The 15,000-nt window shown below is 34.8% G+C and overlaps 1 protein-coding gene across 7 annotated transcripts in view; it reads left to right on the top strand.

The window, feature by feature from the left end:
* KDM6A (lysine demethylase 6A) overlaps positions 1–15,000 on the top strand; it is a 133,175-nt gene that overhangs the window by 93,445 nt on the left and 24,730 nt on the right. For all 7 annotated transcript variants that reach the window (XM_024743551.1, XM_024743552.1, XM_024743547.1 and 4 more), the window contains 6 exons: positions 2,825–2,954; positions 4,401–4,506; positions 5,311–5,516; positions 7,555–7,619; positions 7,693–7,767; positions 8,291–8,439. In XM_024743551.1, coding sequence (XP_024599319.1) covers positions 2,825–2,954; positions 4,401–4,506; positions 5,311–5,516; positions 7,555–7,619; positions 7,693–7,767; positions 8,291–8,439 — 731 coding nt within the window. The remainder of the gene's footprint in view (positions 1–2,824; positions 2,955–4,400; positions 4,507–5,310; positions 5,517–7,554; positions 7,620–7,692; positions 7,768–8,290; positions 8,440–15,000) is intronic.

The following is a 15,000-nucleotide window of genomic DNA, read 5'->3' as shown; positions in this document are numbered from 1 at the left end:
CCAGAACTTAGAAGGGGAAAGTGACATAGGTGCAAGAGACTTGATGTTTCTGGTGTAGGAACTTCATAACAAAAGATAATTAAAGTGTAGGTCAGTTTTTCTACAGAGCTCGGTTTCATTTCTCTACCAAATGATGAGGGTGAATTTGAAATTAAGTTTAAGCCAAAATTTAAAATAATTGGGCAATGACTAATTTCTTCTTACTCTACTTTGCTCAGGGAAAGAGTTTCAAGATGGGAGAAAAGGATTTAAAATGGGATATTGTCTAAATCCTTTCCAGCACCTGCTTCTTTAACTTTAATGCCTTTCTCCACTTTGGATTATTGTATTAAAGTTTCATTATTTGGCTTGAAGTATTATAAAGTGTTGGGCATTTACGTGTTCAGAAGATAAAGTCTGTTCCTGTTATCCACATCTCTGTCTTTGCGTTAGCATTTTCAGTGGAAAAAGGTTATAGTCACTATATAGACAGCTACCTACATCAGTTCCTTAAGGGAAGTTCCTGTTTGTTCCAGACTTGACCTCAGTAGGCAGGGAATCAATGTTTGAAATACAGTAAGAAACTGCTAGATACAGTTTGATTGCATAGTGCATTCTCAGCTACCCTCTTATTTTCACATATGTGGTTAGTCTTTAAAGTGTTCGTTATTTTTAATCTGACTTTTTGTTGGGTTCGTCTTTGTGGTCAGTGCTATACATCAGAAGGCGGTTACAATACTTTGGCTTCCTTTTTGTTTAAAAATTGTAATTGCAGCATTCAATGGTTGAGTCAATTTCAGCTCCCTTAGTCATGCCTCACTTTTTTTTTTCTATTTTAAAATAAAGGCAGCTACAGCTTTCTTTGTTTTATTTACTTTCTCATTTGCTTTTTTTCTTTTAATTGTTACAGAATTGTAGAAATGACAGAAGCAGAATTCTGCTAATCAATCAAACCCTATTTTCTAGCCTCATTTCTCAATGTCCAGAATGTTGTAGAAGCTTAAATTTTTGTGTCATGTTTAACTAGTATGAGATGCTCTGTTATGGTACAGTTTTAATACTCGGTCCATATCCTTAAAATACTTGGTCCAATTCCTTAAAATATTAATTAGTACTATACAGTATGTCCATCTCCTGCTCTGGCAAACAAATTTTATGTATTTGGAGTCATATTTTGTTTAAATTCTAAAGTTGAGGAGTGGTAGATACACAATTCAGCATGAAAACTTAATTATTTATGTGGAAATTGTAAGTGAATGTTTTATCTTGGCATTGGTTTAATGATAATTGAATTGTTTCCTTACTAGTCCCAGCCAAGTATTTTCTACTGCCGTGGAGTTTATAAGTTAATACCAATTTTATACCTAAATTTAAGAGGTTAGATGTCGTGTCTATCTTTAAATGTACAGGGCACTCCTACTTTGTGGAGAGATATATTGAAAGCTGGTAATGAGTAGAATATTCATTTATTTAACCTTTAACCTTAAATGTTAGTTGAACTTAAAATTTCACTTTAATGACTATTTTCACGTACTTTTTTTTTAAAAAAAAGTTATTTTAAACTTAATTCATTCTTTGATACTTGTCTTGAACTCTTGTTTTTGCTCGAGTTGAGAAAATTTAAAAAGGGTCACCCGTGATGCTATAGTGTAACATCTCAAAAGTGTGTAACAGTGAAATTTCAAGCCTTAAGTTTTCATTAGAGCCAACCAAAACAGGCTGATTGTAAGGTTTTTCCAGTGCTACAAAAGCTACAAAATTCCACTGCTAGCAAAACAGCAAAATAAGAAAAATTAATTTTGATTCAACCTTTATTCTATTATTTATGATGCAAATTTGCTAGTGCCTTCTTCAGTAAATAAAATTACTAAGTTTTAAACTCCCTACCATAATTACAGTTTTCAAATTCTTATCTGAAATTTTAATATATTGAGTATTTGATAGTTTAATGTAATGATTAGTTTTGAACTTGTAATAATTGGGTGAGGTAGGTTAGTTACTCTGGAATGATTTGAAAGCTCAAAATTATATCTTGCTGATTTTCTGAGTTAGGTAGAAACATTAGGAAATTGGAAATATCTTTCTTTTTCTTTCTTACACTAAAAGAATTGCAGTTTGGGAATAATTCTACCATATTTTAATAATCTGTAATTTAACAAACATGATACCTTCATTAAAGAAAAAGAAACACCAAATACTAGTAAGTAATAATTATATAGAGTGTCAGCTAATGGATAGCAACTATATGCCTCATTTTAAAAATTGGTATAATTAGCTATAAAATTTAGTAGGTTGGAGTCTTGCTGAATTTTGCCAAGGAGTTACACGGAAAATTCTTTCCACCATTTGAGAAAAGAAAGGAAAAGGTCTTTTCAGGTTTGAGAATTGTCACTAAGATATTCCAGTTATAGTTATTGAGATGAGACATAGAAAGAGAGATATATTCTATTTTTACTATTACCTAGACCTTTTTTGGTCAAGTTATTGTTTTTACATTTAATGGAAAGAATCCGATGGTGGAAGTTGGTGGAGAGAAAACTGGAGTTTGTGTTTGTTCTTCAGGTAAAGAAAATATATTGGAAAATTACCAGTGAAATAAGGAAATGTCATCAATAATTCATGTGTTGTAGTATCTTTTCTATTACTTTTCTTCAGTGGGAGATATAGGAATCAAGCTAAGTAATTACTAAAATGAATAATTGTTCTCAGCTTCTTCCTGGTGGATCCAAATCTCATGGATTTGTGCAACTACCCAGTAATTTAATTAGGACTTAATTCAGGATTTTTTTTTCTGTTTTCTAAATAGATGTACAGCTGATTTATTCTCCCTTCTTCTTTTTTTAAGGAATCTAGGTAAAAATGGCTTATCTAACAGTAGCATTTTATTGGATAAATGTCCGCCTCCAAGACCACCATCTTCACCATACCCTCCCTTGCCAAAGGACAAGTTGAATCCACCTACACCTAGTATTTATGTGAGTCTGAATTGACTGTCTAGAAGTAAATCAAACCAGTGTTTGCACCTACCTGTCTTTCATAAAATCTTGCTTTAAATCAATATGGATGCCCTTTAGGAAACTTCAGAATTATTGGCAGCAGCTTGAATGTTTCGGGGGAAAAAATGATATATTCAAAAAGATTTTGTAATAGCATTTAAAACGTGCCTTCTCAGCTATTAACTGCGGTTACATTACAGTAGTGAGAAATACTTTTTACTGCACCCAATTTTGAGCAGATTTAGGCAAAAGCTACCTAAAAGTGTAACTTCTTTTTGCGTAAGCTGTGTTTTAAATCTGCATTCTACTAGTTGTAAGGATCTTAACATTCATTCTGTTTATACATCTACCAAAAAAAAAGATATTTACCTTCAAAAAAATGTTCGAGAACATAAAATGTGATAATAAATATGTCATTAAAAAGCTTAATAGATTATTTAAAACTGGGGATTACTTTTACTTAATGGACATTTAGACATGTGGTATAGGAAGTTGTTAAGAGTTCAATCAAAGCAACTCTTATTTATGTTTCTCTGAAATAGGTCCTCCTACCCCATTTCCTTCCATCTTCCCACTTCTACCCCAAATGAAGAAATTTTAAACTATTGAGTGTTTTTGGAGATTTGACCCTATTTTCACCCTCCAGGAGCCAACTGTTTATCATATTAATCCTTTAGTATGTAAGGGAAGCACTGGGATACACGTGTAATAAAACTTTTATACTGAGGTCTGAGGGGGGAAAATGCAAAATTATTATTTATCTTTTACGGGTTGTCTTCTTCAGCCTGCTTTCATTTTGGTAATATTATTTTAAATGCTGATTTTTTTTCCCCTCTCTTTTGTGATAAGAGAAAAACCACATAACATAAAATGTATCATCTTCACCATTTTTAAGTGCACAGTTCCATAGTGTTAAGTATATTCTAATTGTTTCAAAACAGCTCTCCAGAACATTTTCATCTGGCAAATCTGAAATTCTATACACATTTTAAAAACAGCTCCCTCTACCCTGGTCTCCCCAGCCCCTGGTAACCACCACTTTACTTTCTGTTTCTGTGAATTTGACTACTTTAGATACCTCATATAAGTGAAATTATACACAATTTTTCTTTTTGTAACTGGTTTATTTTCACTTAAAGTGTCTTCAAGATTCATCCACATTGTAGCATGTGATAGGACTTTGTTCTGTATCTCTCCCACGTATTTTGTTCAAGATACAATGGACAAGAGAAATGTATGTGGTTACTAATTACAATTAGAATCAAAAGACATAGTGATAAAATGCTATAAAACATAAAATAGGAATAACGACACATAGGATGTATTATTTATTTAACTTGCAGTAAATAATGAATATAAATTTGGCGTAATATTTTCTAAAAGGTCTGCTTTATGGAGATCTAACAATACGTTTTAATTTTACAGTTGGAAAATAAACGTGATGCTTTCTTTCCTCCATTACACCAATTTTGTACAAATCCAAACAACCCTGTTACAGTAATACGTGGCCTTGCTGGAGCTCTTAAGTTGGGTAAGCTTTCAATAAGAAAAAGGAAAAGTGTATATATTTCCTTTACTGTCTATTAACTTCTAAAGCACTGGCAGAAACTTTTTTCTATTCTTTTGTAGTTTTTCGCATTTTCATTTTAATATGAGTGTGAGAGAGAGAAAGAGTACTTATTACTTCTTTAATCCATAACTTGAAGATACGATGATAATGGTTAAATTAACTTTTGTTGTTTTAATTTAGCTTTTATTTTCATCCAGTTATATAATTACAATTATGATTTAGGTTGACTAATAGAAGAAATTTTTAAGATAAAATATAGGTAAAATTTGATATTACTAATAAGTACTGTAGCCCCCTAAGTGGTTCCTGTCACCTGCAGAGATTGAATAAACAAGTGAATCTTTAGCCCCTGGCCCCTTGATTATTCTCCTTCTGTTGATGGCATGACGATTAGGTCCAGGGCTTCAGCGTATGGTTGTGCAAATCTGACACAAAGCTCAGGGTGTGCAGAGTTCCTGGTTAGTTTTTAGGGGGATTGGATAGAGCACCATGAAACATTTTCCTTTTTTTTCTTTAAAAAAAAAAACACACTTTAAAAATATTATTCCACTAGTTTTCTATTTTACATTCGGTAGTGTATATATGAGGGTGGGAGGAAGACGCAAGAGGAAGGGGATATGGGGATATATGTATGCATATAGCTGATTCACTTTGTTATACAGCAGAAAGTAACACTGTAAAGCAATTATACTCCAGTAAAGACGTTAAAAAATATTATTCCAAATATAATTTTTATTTATTAACTACATTTATTTATTTATGAAGACCTGGGACTTTTCTCTACCAAAACTTTGGTAGAAGCTAACAATGAACACATGGTGGAAGTGAGGACACAGTTGTTGCAGCCAGCAGATGAAAACTGGGATCCCACTGGAACGAAGAAAATCTGGCACTGTGAAAGTAATCGATCTCATACTACAATTGCTAAATATGCACAGTACCAGGCCTCCTCTTTCCAGGAATCATTGAGAGTAAGTATTTATTTCCTGAAGATGATTTTATTTTGGAGATCATTTGTTTTATTATTTTATAGTTTACTTTGAAAGGGCGCTTTACTTTTGTAAACATCTCATTTTATGTTATATAAAATAGTTATTATTATAACATACTTTATAAGTGCTATCCGGTTTGCTCTTACTAAGTCTAAGCAAACCTATGGGTTGATAAATATTGTTACTTTCTAGTGAGATGTCTCCCTCATTTCTGGGATATTTCTGTTTAGAGAAGGGTTTCTTAACCTTGGCGTTATTCACATTTTGGGTTGGGTAATTCTTTGTTGTGGGGTGCTGTCCTGTGTATTGTAGAATATTTAGTAGCATCCCTGGCCTCTACCTTCTAGATGTCCCATAGCACACCCCTTAACCCCTATCCCAGTTATGACAATCAAAAATGTGTACAGACATGCCAAATGTGCCCTGTAGGGCAAAATTATCCCTGATTGGGAACCACTGATATTAGATGATAAACTAAATCGTAAGTTTGCTTTATGCTTGCAGAGTCCCTTGTCTTATTCCTTCCCGTTAAACTCTACCAGGTTAGTATTATCTGATATATAACTCCCCCAGGAAGCATTACCCATCTCGGTTTGAAAGAGAGAACTCCAGGAGAGGCAAAAATTATTTCAAAATATACAGAAAATAAAAGAATAAAACTTTGAAAAATAATCAGGATTATTATTAAAAGACTCATAGGACTTTCAGCAATGAGGCATTATTAAAATCCTTCAGCAATGAAGTGAGAACTTTGAATTCTCCTATGAAGTGAACATAAAACATCCATAAAAGTGAGTTTATTAAATGTATTACTCAAACACTTATCTGTACTAAGTTGTTCTGTACATATCCCACAGCTGAAATTTAATATGTGCCTGCAAGTCTTTAATTTGTAGTTCATTAGATTTGCTTATCTCTGTTTAAAATTTTCAAGTTCACATTTTCAATCAAGGCAACATTTGTACCTGCTAATCATATATTTGTGTTCCTTTCTTACCACCACTCCCCATATCCTATAGAGAAATTCATTTAATAAAAACTATCCTGCAACTTTCACGAGTTGCAGTGAATTTGTTGTCCATATAAGTCTCTCTGGTTCAGACTTTTGAGATACTTCAACTCCGTGTTAGTATTACGGTCAGAAAAGAATAGATAGTAAGCAGGATTCAGAGATCATCAAAGGAGTATTTGGAAGAAGAAGATGAGAGGCATGGTACTTAACTGGAAAGGGATCCATAATCAAAGAAACAGTGATTTCTTATATGTGCCTTGGAGGTATGGACCATTATGTGTGGAAAATTTGACAAATGTTTAAAAAACATACACATTTAGAAGGAGGGAGGCCAAAATGTCACTAAGTATAGTTAACTCAGAAATCGTAGGACAGTATTAAGAGATACCATGTCTGTGACACAGAAATCATAAATAATAGTAATACTTTCATTGAAAAGCACCTATATTTATCCAACACTTAATTTACTTAATAATGTTGTAAATGTTTATCATTCATGTATAATTCATTGTGGGGGAAAGAAAAGATTTAACCCAGGAAGAACTTCTTCCGTTTGTCTGTAATAAAGAATAGAGAACATCTTACCCTCCCCCCTTCTCTGTGTATTCCATACATATATAGCTACATACACACGCACACACCTCTGTTAGTTTAGGAAATTTATAATCAAGATTGACACTTCTTAGGCCTCTCAGCTTTCCTTAAATTTCCTCTCTTGAAAATGGGCCAAGAATGAGAATCCCTAGTTTTTCCCCTTATAGAAGAATATTAATAAGGAAGAACTCAGGATAACTTTGTGGCCGATGGAGGAGGTTGGATACCATGCCAGTGAGCTTTGACTTTTCTTGGCTTTCTATTTAATGTGGTCTTTGAAGAAATTTTCATGTGAAAGAGGTCTGTAGATAACACCACTGATCTATATGTAAACTTTTCAATTGTATGATGGAAAGGATATCTGGTTGTAGAATACATATTAAACTGGATTGCTTTTTGCTTAATCTATAGGAAGAAAATGAGAAAAGAAGTCACCATAAAGACCACTCAGATAATGAATCTACGTCTTCAGATAAGTAAGTCATTTGTAATGTCCACTTAGTATTTCTGTTTAAAAGGCATGTTTCTAATATTATCTCTCTTTTTAAGTTCTGGGAGGAGAAGGAAAGGACCCTTTAAAACCATAAAATTTGGGACCAACATTGACCTGTCTGATGACAAAAAGTAAGTCTTCATAGTAGTGTTTCTGTGAACTGATGCAAAGAGGTTTCCTATTAGCAAGACTGAGAATTTTCTACAACTTTCTCTTCTGTTTTGTTCCTTGTCATTTTTCTAAGTTGATATACAAGTTTTAGCCAAATTATTTTTGCTAGGCTTTGTGATTATTTTCTTTGACTTAAAACTCTTGTACAAATTTTCATCAAGACCTTTCTATATGTAGTTATACAACCATAAAATTATATTTATATAAAATATATTTATAAAATAGAATTATACAACAATTATAAAAATAGGGAAGTCACGTTTTTTCTTTTATTTACTTAATAATTTTTACGCTTTTTGTTACGAAGTTTTCTTTGCAAAATTAAAAAGTTTAAGCATTCCAGGGTTTCCTATGCAAAAGTAAAATATTTGTAGATTTGATTATTTTTCTGATTGGAACACAAGATTTTTGAAGAAATGGTTAACTTCTACAAATATTTATAGCAGGGTTTCACTCTTGATCTGATATGATACTTTATTGCAGGTGGAAGTTGCAGCTACATGAGCTGACTAAACTTCCTGCTTTTGTGCGTGTCGTATCAGCAGGAAATCTTCTAAGCCACGTTGGTCATACCATACTGGGTATGAACACAGTTCAGCTATACATGAGAGTTCCAGGAAGTAGAACACCAGGTAACTTTTATGAACTAACATATTGACACACAAATTGATCAAAATGTGAAACATGCAAAAGAGAACTGGATTCTTTCCATTTATAATGAATGAAACTGAAAGGCTTATTTCTATTACAAGATTTGGCTCTTTAACTGAGCTTAGATTATTAAGATTTTTCCACTTGGTAGTATCTTTTTTGAAATGTAATATCCCTGAAACAATAGCAGTGTAATCTGGAAACACGGTCATTGGAGCACTCCTGGGAAAACAAGTCCCTGTGACTTAAAAGACTATTTTTGATCCCATCTACTGCAGTGTGACGGTTTTTTCTAAACTTATTTTTACCACAATCACAATAAGAAATATATTTTATATTATGACCTAGTGCACATGTATGTATACAAAAACATTTTCATAGAACAATACATTTTCTAATCTATTCCATTCTATTTCACTTAAAAAAGAAGGTGTAGGTTGCAATCGTCTTATTGGGTTACAATGTACAGTTTACAGCGACACTTGATGTGGAGACATTACTAGACTCACCAGAGTATCTAGTCCAGACTTTACCACTAACTAGACTTGTCACTTTGGCAAGTCACATTTCTTCTCTGGGTCTTTTATTTTTTTCTCTCCATTTGTAAAATGAAGTTACATTGGTTTTAGACTTAAAATTCTGTCTGATACTAATGTATCATCTTTTTTGTGCTCCCTTTAATTGACATGAAATTTCACAGGGTGATGTTCAAAATATTTAACAATTAGGATGGGTGTTGGTAATAACGAGTTCAGTTGTACCAATGCCTACAGGCAGCATATCACCCTCATGTGCTTGTTTGCTACTTGAAGTAGCCATGGTTTGAAGACAGATCGCTTCCTTCTTTATTACCTGCTTATTTAATTGTAGCTAAAAAATTGTTTCAGAATAGGTCTATGCTTGCGTCTGGGTAACGTAGGTCAGTGGTTCCCGGTTCTGGCTGCTCATTAGAATCTTCTGGTAAAGTTTTAAAAAATATATAGTTGACTGATATCTGGAGATTGGGATCCAGGCATCCATATTTTATTTATTTATTTATTTTTGCGGTACATGGGCCTCTCACTGCCGTGGCCTCTCCCATTGCGGCGCGCAGGCTCAGCGGCCATGGCTCACGGGCCCAGCCGCTCCGCGGCATGTGGGATCTTCCCGGATCGGGGCACGAACCCATGTCCCCAGCATCAGCAGGTGGACTCTCAACCACTGCACCACCAGGGAAGCCCCAGGCATCCATATTTATAAAAAAAAAAAAGTTCTCCAGAGGATTCTAATGTACAGCCAGGATTAGGCTGTAGTTTTTGTCCTCAGGCCATTGGAAGCCTAATTTTGTGATATTTTATCCATAATTGGATAAAGTGGAAACAGTTCTGGAATAAATGGCAAAAGACCTATCTACTCCCTGCTCTGTCATTTAGATTCCAATGTAAATGCTAAGCAAGTTATTTGAACTCTCTAGAGTTCATTTTTCTTATGCATGTAGTATTGGACTGGTTCTATTAAGATTCATCTCAACCGAAATTTTCTCTCATCAATTTCAATTATTTTATGCAAATAGTATTATCCCCACATCAAAGAATGCCGTTTTTCATTACAGATCAAGGGGAAAGCAAACTTGATAGATCACTTTGTCACTTGTGTCTAGACTGTTGGGGGTTTTTTTGGTTGGTTTATAAAAAATACAGGGTATTAGTTTTTCAGAAGTGTCCTATGGAACGTTAAAGAATTCTCTAAAGAATTCCCTTAGGGTAGTGCTGTCCAATAGAAATATAATGCAAGTCACATATATGACTTAAAATTTTATAGTAACATTAATGTAAAAGAAATAGGTGAAATTAATTTTAACCCAGATATATCTAAATATTATCATTTTAACATGTAATCAGTACAAAAATTATTGGGACTTCCCCCCTTCTTTATATTGTCTTTGAAATCCAGTATGTACTTTGCAGTTGCTGCACATCTCAGTTCACATTACCATATTTCAGGTCGGTTACTGTATTAGACAACTTGGTATTAGAAGAAATGTTAATTAGTTCCATTCAGTTTTTAAAAATTATTTTGAATACTTTTTCATGGGGCAAGCACTTCGTTCCTGGAGTTACCTGGATAGGTATGTTACCTGCTTTAATGGACTTTATGATCAGTCTATGTTCTAAACTAGAGATGCTCTCAGGCTCTATCCTGAAAGGTTTTTAATAAGATGATGGGGTCCCAACATCTCTAGTTTTAATTAGAGGTAAATTTTATTTGGAGTCCATGCCATGGACAATTCCAGCCATTTACCTGTGGTAAGAGACAGTTGTAAGTATTAAGAGTGCTGTCTTCACATCATACTATGATATATAGAAGAGTCAGGGTGTGGTGTGCACAGACAGGGTATGGCAAGAGCAGCTACATTTTTCTTTATTGAGGTAAAAGTCACATAACAAAAGTAACCCCTTTGAAGTGTGCAGTTCAGTCACATTTAGTACATTCACTGTGCTGTGTAGCCATCACCTCTGTGTAGTTCCAAGACATTTTCATCAGCCCGAAAGGAAACCCCATACCATTAAGTAGTCATCCCATTTCCCCCCTTCCCCTCAGCCCCTCGCAACCCCTAGTCTGCTTTCTGGCTGTATAGAGTTACCTGTTCTGGATGTTTCATATGAATGGAATCCTACAATATGTTGCCTTTTGTGTCTGGCTTCTTTCACTTAGCATGTTTTTGAGGTTCGTCCATATTGTATCAATGGTTCATTTCTTTTTATGGCCGAATAATATTCCATCGTATGGATATAGAACATTTTTTATCCATTCATCACTTGAGGAGCATTTGGGATGCTTCCACTTTTTAGCTGTTGTGACTACAGTGTTTCTATAAACATTCATGTACAAGATTTTGTTTGAATACCTGTTTCCACTTCTTTTGGTTATATACCTAGAATTAGAATTGCTGGGTCATATAGCAATTCTATATTTAACTTTTTGAGGACTTCCAAACTGCTTTATACAGCAGCTGCAACATTTTACATTCCTGACAGCAGTGTGCAAAGGTTCCAAATTTTCCACATCCTCACCTGCATTGATTATTTTCCATTTTTTTCTTATTATGGCTGACCTAGCGGATATGACATGTTTTTTCATTACGGTTTTGATTTTTATGTGCTTGTTGTCCATTTGTATATCTACTCTGGGGGAAATAACTGTCAAGTTCTTTCTTCATTTTTTAATTGAGTTGTTTGTCCTTTTGTTGTTGAGTTGCAAGAGTTCTTTATATATTCTGGATATTAATTCTTTATCAGATACATGATTTGCAGTACTTGCTCCCATTTTGTAGGTTATCATTTCACTCTCTTGATTGTGTCCTTTGATGCACTAAAGTTTTAAATTTTGATGAAGTTCAATTTATTTTTCCTTTGGTTGCTTATGCTTTCAGTGTTGTATCTAAGAAACCATTGCCAAATCCAGAGTTGTAAAGATTTGCCTCTATGTTTTCTTCTTAGATTTTTATAGTTCTAGCTCTTACATTTAGATCTTTGATCCATTTTGAGTTAGATTTTTGGGTATGGTATGAGCTAAGGGTCCAACCATATTCTTTTACAAATAGCTATCCTGTTGTCCCAGCACCATTTGTTGGAAAGACTAGTTTTTCCTCTGTTAAATGATCTTGATACCCTTGTTGAAAATCAGTTGACCATAGATGTATGGGTTTATTTCTGGAATCTTGATGTTTTTCCACTGATTTATATCTCTGTCTTAATGTCAATACCACACAGGTTTGATTACTCTACCTTTGAGGTAAGTTTCAAAATTGGAATGTGAGTCTTCAGCTTATGTAGTTATCTTTACTGTGGTCCTTTATCTCTTCATAGGGCTTTGAGTTACTGTCTTATATTCCTTCATTTCAACCTGAAAAACTCTAGCATTTCTTATAGAGCAGATTGACTAGATTCTCTTTTATTTTTGAAGAATAGTTTTGCCAGATTCTTGGTTAATTTTTTTTTTCCTTTCAGCAATTTAAATGTGTTAAGCCATTGCTTTCTGGCCTCCATGGTTTCTGATATGAAACCAGCTATTTTATTGATGATCCATGTATATGACAGTCACTTCTCTTTTCCTTCTTTCTAGATTTTCTTTGCATTTCTACAGCTTGATTATTAATGTGTCTTAGTGTGGATCTTTTTGAGTTTTATCTTTCCTAGAGTTCCTTGAGCTTCTTGGATATGTAGATTCATGTCGTTTGTCAAATTTGGGAAGTTTTTGACCATCATTTCTTCAAATATTCTTATTGCCCTTTTCTCTTCTTCCTCTGGGACTCCCACAGTGCATATGTTAACATATTTGATGGTGTCGCACAGGTCTCTTAGGGTCTGTGAATTTTTTTTCATTGTTTGCTTTCCTCTCCCCAGAATGTATAGTTTCATTTGACCTATCTATAAGTTTGCTGATTCTTTCTTTAGCCTGTTCACATCTGCTGTTGAGAAGCCCACTAGTGAATTCATTTCATTTATTATATTTTCCAGCTTCATTTATTTCCTTCCTTATTATGATTTCTGTCTCTTCATTGATAATCTGTTTGTTGAGATATCATTCTCCTTGTTTCCTTTTGTTCTTTTCTTTTTTATTCAATTTATTTTTTCGGCTGCGTTGGGTCTCCGTTGCTTTGTGCGGACTTTCTCTCGTTGTGGTGAGTGGGGGCTACTCTTTGTTGCAGCGCACAGGCTTCTCATTGCGGTGGCTTCTCTTGCTGCAGAGCACGGGCTCTAGGTGCGCGGGCTTCAGTAGTTGTGGTGTACGGGCTTAGTTGCTCCGCAGCATGTGGGATCTTCCCGGACCAGGGCTCAAACACGTGTCCCCTGCATTGGCAGGTGGATTCTTAACCACTGCACCACCAGGGAAGTCCTTCCTTTTGTTCTTTTACATGGTTTTCTTTAGCTCTTTACACATATTTTAAGATAGTTGATATAAAGTGTTTGCCTAGTAAGTCCAGTGTCTGTGCCTTTTCAGGAATAGCTTTTGTTAATTTCTTTCTTTCCTTTTTTTTCCTTTTCTTTTGGTGATGGAACAATACTTTCTTGTTTCTTTACATGCCTCATGATTTTTTGTTGAAAACTGACTTCAAGTATTTGAGTATATTCTCTGTAGGCTGTAGTCATGTAGTCTCTGAAGTCTTTGTACCTTTAGCATAGTGCTCTGCTAGTGTTTTGACATTTTGAATATTATGATGCAGCAGTTACAGAAATCAGATTCTCCTCTCTAAGATTTGTTGTTGTTGCTTGCTGTGGGCTACAGTCATCTCTTTGTTTAGTGACTTTCCACACTATTTTTTTTTCTGTTATACATATACGTATATCTGCTCTTTTTTAGATTGTTTTCTCATATAGGCCATTACAGAGTATTGAGTAGAGTTATACAGTAGTTACTAGTTACCCTTGTTAGTTATCTATTTTATATATAGTATTCACACTATTTTTGCAAAGACTGTATTCCTTGTCGTGTGTGGGCACTGAAGTCTCCTTTCTATTAATTATCTCAGCCGTGATATGACAGGGATTTCTTTAAATGCCTGGTGGCCAAAAAAGGAAAGCAGACTGGGAAAAAGAAAAAAGAATTCTGTAGGTCTTTGCAGATTGCTTCCATGTTATTTATTTATTTATTTATTTATTTTACTTTGGCTGCGCCAGGTCTTCATCGCAGCACTCGAGATCTTTTAGTCGTGGCATGCGGCTTCATAGTTGTGGCACATGGGCTTCTTAGTTGCGGCATGCGAACTCTTAGTTGCAGTATATGCATGTGGGATCTAGTTCCTGGACCAGGGATCAAACCCTGGGACCCTGCATTGGGAGTGCAGAGTCTTACCCACTGGACCACCAGGGAAGTCCCGATTGCCTCCATTTTGAGTCACTCCTTCTATACTTAGCCATGCTGCTTACAACTCTACTTTAGCTTTTACTTCCTTGCTTGCACTGAGCCCAAAGGTCAGTGAGAGGTTAGTTTATGGTCTTCTTAGGTTTTTTTCTGAGCATACCTCTTGCCCTGCATATGCGTTTGGCTTCTAAATTCTACAGTACACACAGGGACTTTTCAAAGCCTTTATTCCCCTAAAATTTCACTCCCCAGCTTTTCCTTCCAAGCCTTTGGCATGTCTATTGTTTGCCCCAACTGGTTATTTTGTTTTGTTTTTGTCCTTGGTGGTATCAGCTTGTTCTTTAGTCTTACAGTGTTTTTGGGGGGCTCCTCCTCCAATGAAATGCTTTGCCCTGATAGAATACTGAGGTAGGTGAAACATAGAGAAGTCCCTTCTGTCAGTCTTTTGGAGAAACTGCAGCATAGACAAAACAGAAGAACACAGTTCTTTGGGAACAAGATTACTCTGCTCCCTCCAGAACCAGGGACACTCACACTAGCAATACAAACTACTCTTTAAAGTCCAATGCCACACCGGTGGTGGAGGTAGAGATAAGGTAGGTTACATAAAGATCTCCTACTGTGTTTAAGTCACTTTATCTTTTTGTCAGTTGTTTGGTGCTGTAAATCTTTGACTTATTGTCCAGATTTCTGGTAAG

The sequence above is a fragment of the Neophocaena asiaeorientalis genome, unplaced genomic scaffold (assembly GCF_003031525.2).
Source record: "Neophocaena asiaeorientalis asiaeorientalis breed wild unplaced genomic scaffold, Neophocaena_asiaeorientalis_V1.1 scaffold243, whole genome shotgun sequence".
Taxonomy (NCBI): Eukaryota; Metazoa; Chordata; class Mammalia; order Artiodactyla; family Phocoenidae; genus Neophocaena; species Neophocaena asiaeorientalis.
This window is presented reverse-complemented; position numbering and strand designations above follow the sequence as displayed.